General features: G+C 36.3%; 1 protein-coding gene across 1 annotated transcript; it reads right to left on the bottom strand.

Annotated features, from left to right (window-relative positions):
* Window positions 1–456: 456 nt before the first annotated feature.
* LOC137656396 (uncharacterized protein PF3D7_1120000-like) lies at window positions 457–2,514 on the bottom strand. Its single transcript, XM_068390573.1, has one exon. The coding sequence runs from the start codon at window positions 2,512–2,514 to the stop codon at window positions 457–459; it is 2,058 nt and encodes a 685-aa protein (XP_068246674.1).
* Between the last annotated feature and the right edge of the window lie 892 nt (window positions 2,515–3,406).

Raw genomic sequence — 3,406 nt, 5'->3', positions numbered from 1 at the left:
CAGCTTCTTTTATCCTTCTTTCATTCCCATGTAGTTTTTTTTTATGTAATTCTAGGAGGAATTCTCTCATTAACATCTATTATATACTTGGCCATCTCCAATCATAACTCAATCATGAAATGTAGTTTTGAATCCAACAAAATTTCTTTAGGCACCCTTTGAGGATATGACTGCATACTCGAAAAAGCTAAGCTTTATCCCTCTGCAGGGCCAGTCTTCTAGATTATTCCAACAAAGCAACCATAAGGTTGACATCCGGAAGAATAGATCTAGAAATCCGACCATTTGTTCACATGACGAAGGCTTGTACCACTCCATCATGGAACCGTTGCCTACTAGAAGCTCAGCTTTTTCCCTCTGCAGTTCACATCCTCTAGGTTACGCCAACAGAATTGTTTCTTAGTTGTATACTTTTAGATTTTGCTTTTTTATTTTTTCTATTGAACAAAATCCTTTTTACTCTTCAAAGTTCTCTTCTTTGATAACCTCTTGTAAGATATTTATAATCTTAGCTTTTTGTTTGCGTCCCATCACCTTTAGCTTTATAATTTCTTCGTAATCATCACTATTAGTAGCAGAATCTCCTTGTGTTCCTGAGCTATTTGCTTCTTGGGTGTCGTCAAGTTCCTTTTCAATGTTCTCACTTTTCCTTTTGAGATTCTCTCTCAAGCCTGGAGATTGCCCAAGAAGATGGCCTTCATTTTCTTTGTTTTCTTGTAACATATTTTCAAAATACTGGATAAGGTTTTCTAATATTTGGCTTTTTATTGCCTTATGATATTCATTTTTATTTTCCATTTTGTCTCCTTTCAGTGCATTTTCATAGAGTTCAGTAAGATCATGAACTAGGCCTGTTTTCTCAGGCGCCATTTCCTGTTGTAATACTTTTCTTATCTGGGCCAAGGCCTTATCTTTAGTGGTCCTCCTAAGATGGTTTCTGAAGTCCCGAGGTTGTCCACGAAGATGGCCTTCTTTTAAGTTTGCTCGTATGACATTTTCAAAATTCTGGATATGCCTCTTCACATTGCCTTTTTCTATTACTTCATGAATAACCTTCTTTATCTTTTCTATTTTCTCATCTTTCAGAGCCTCTTCCCATATTTGAACAAGAGCGTATACTAAGCCTCTGTTTTCTGGAAAGACCTCCTCCATTGCAATTCGTCTAATCTTTAAAAAGGCTCTGTCTTTTGCTTTCCTCCTAAGATCAGCTGTTTGTTTTTGTCCCATTACCTTTAGCTTTATAATTTCTCCATTATTATCACTATCACCAACAGAATCTCCTTGTGTTCCTGAGCTATTTGCTGCTTGGTAGTCGTGAAGTTCCTTTTCAATGTTCTCACTTTTCCTTTTACGATTCTCTCTCAAGCCTGGAGATTGTCCAAGAAGATGGCCTTCATTTTCTGTGTTTTCTTCTGATAATTCCTCTTGTATTATTTGTGTTATCCTTGCCATAGCAATATCCTTAGCTTTCCTATTAGGATTTTTTCTTAAGTCTGCAGATTGTCCACGAAGATCGCCTTTTTCCTTTTTGTTTTCTCGTATAATATTTTCAAGAAGATGGCCTTCTTCCCTAATATTTCCTCTTATGATATTTTCAAAATACTGGATACGCCTTTTTACGATGCCGTCTTCTATTTCTTCATGTTTAACCTTATTTTTCTGTTCTTTTTTGTCATCTTCCAGAGTCTCTTCCTGTAGCTGAACAGGAGCATATAGTATGTCAATTTTTTCTTGTGATATTTCATCCTCTGCAATTTGTCTGATTCTAACTAAGGCTACATCTTTTGCTTTCCTCCTAAGATGCTTTTTCTCGTCCTGAGATTTTCCTTTAAGATCATCTTTTTTTTCCCGATTTCTATTGTGATCTGCGTCATTTCTAATCATTTCTTCATATTTCATAACATGATACTTTAACCTTTCGTCATTTTCTAGTGGACTTCTTTTTTTAATTCCTACAATTGTAGCTAAGGCCTCTTGTTTGGCCTCCCTCTTTGCATTCATTTTGATTGCAAGACAATCCAGTTTGCTATTCCTCTCCTCTTTTGCATCGAATTTAATCTTTTCTTCATATTCCAGAACAAGTTTCCTCACTTTTCCTTTGTTTTCAAATGGAGTTTTATCAAGTTTCCTATCCATATCATTAACGGGTCCTTCATATGATTTTTCATTCTGTCGTTTAATCTTGGAGATGATTTCTTTCTCCTTTATGGACTTCTCATATTCTTGAATTCGTACAATTCTAGCTAAGGCAACTTCTTTGGCCTCCCTTGTTGGATTCCTTCTGATTCCAAGACAATCCAGTTTACTATTCTTTGTCATTTGACCATCGCCTTTAATCTTTTCTTCATATTCTAGAACAAGTTTCCTCACTATTCCTCTGTTTTCAAGTGAATGGCTTCTTTCTTGGTCCGCCATTTTTTGCATTTTTTCAAATTTTTCAACCAAATCATTGACGATTCCTGATTGTGGGTTTCCACTCTTTTGCTTCATCAAAGAGACCCTGTTTCGTTCCATAGCGGAACTATAACGGCATACGCAATTAATTCCCGAATAACGAATATTATCCTGATTAATGATTACAAATCCATGAACTTTGGTATTCAAAGCTACTCCATAATTACAACAACACATTTTGTTAAAATTCTCCATTTCTGTTAATACCTTTCCTTCATCTTGTTTTTGGCCTATTTTGAAAAAAATGGTAACTTGATCTGGAGACACTCTGGGAGACTCCGAGAAGTCTTCAAAACTAAACATGGATCCCTGAGCCCAGTATGTCTTCGGAGAATCTGAGAGAATGTCTTCAGAACAAAACACAGAACCTTGAGCTGGATTCGCGATCAGACGAAAGATATCACAAAACTATGTTTTTTAGGCCTATGTCTACTACAATCGGCTTCTAAAATCATTTACAATAGGGTAACATAAAGGAGAATTAAAGACTATTTTCTAAAATTAGGATTTTATTCATTAGAGCTACATTGAACTCATCAATCAGTTGAATATAAAGGATAGTACAATAAGAATTCCAATACAAAATCGAAATATTTGCGAAGAATTCTTGAAGACTTACAGAATCTTCCACGGAGTCTTCAGAAGACCGCAAGTTCCGCTAAATTCGCCCCAGACAACATCATCTTTCCATTCGGGTTTCAGTCTTCCTTGGAATTTCAATACAAAATCGAAATATTTGCGAAGAATTCCTGAAGACTTACAGAATCTTCCACGGAGTCTTCAGAAGACCGCAAGTTCCGCTAAATTCGCCCCAGACAACATCATCTTTCCATTCGGGTTTCAGTCTTCCTTGGATTCTCGACGCTTTCCAGAATCCTCCTCTGTTCTTCCAGTTTCCTTCCTGATCGTCAATTGTTTTCGACCTCTCATTGCAGATTTTTTCCATCCTCTT

The sequence above is a fragment of the Palaemon carinicauda genome, chromosome 17, assembly GCF_036898095.1.
Source record: "Palaemon carinicauda isolate YSFRI2023 chromosome 17, ASM3689809v2, whole genome shotgun sequence".
Taxonomy (NCBI): domain Eukaryota; kingdom Metazoa; phylum Arthropoda; class Malacostraca; order Decapoda; family Palaemonidae; genus Palaemon; species Palaemon carinicauda.
Note: the sequence above shows the minus strand (reverse complement) of the source record. Positions and strands in the feature narration are given on the sequence as shown.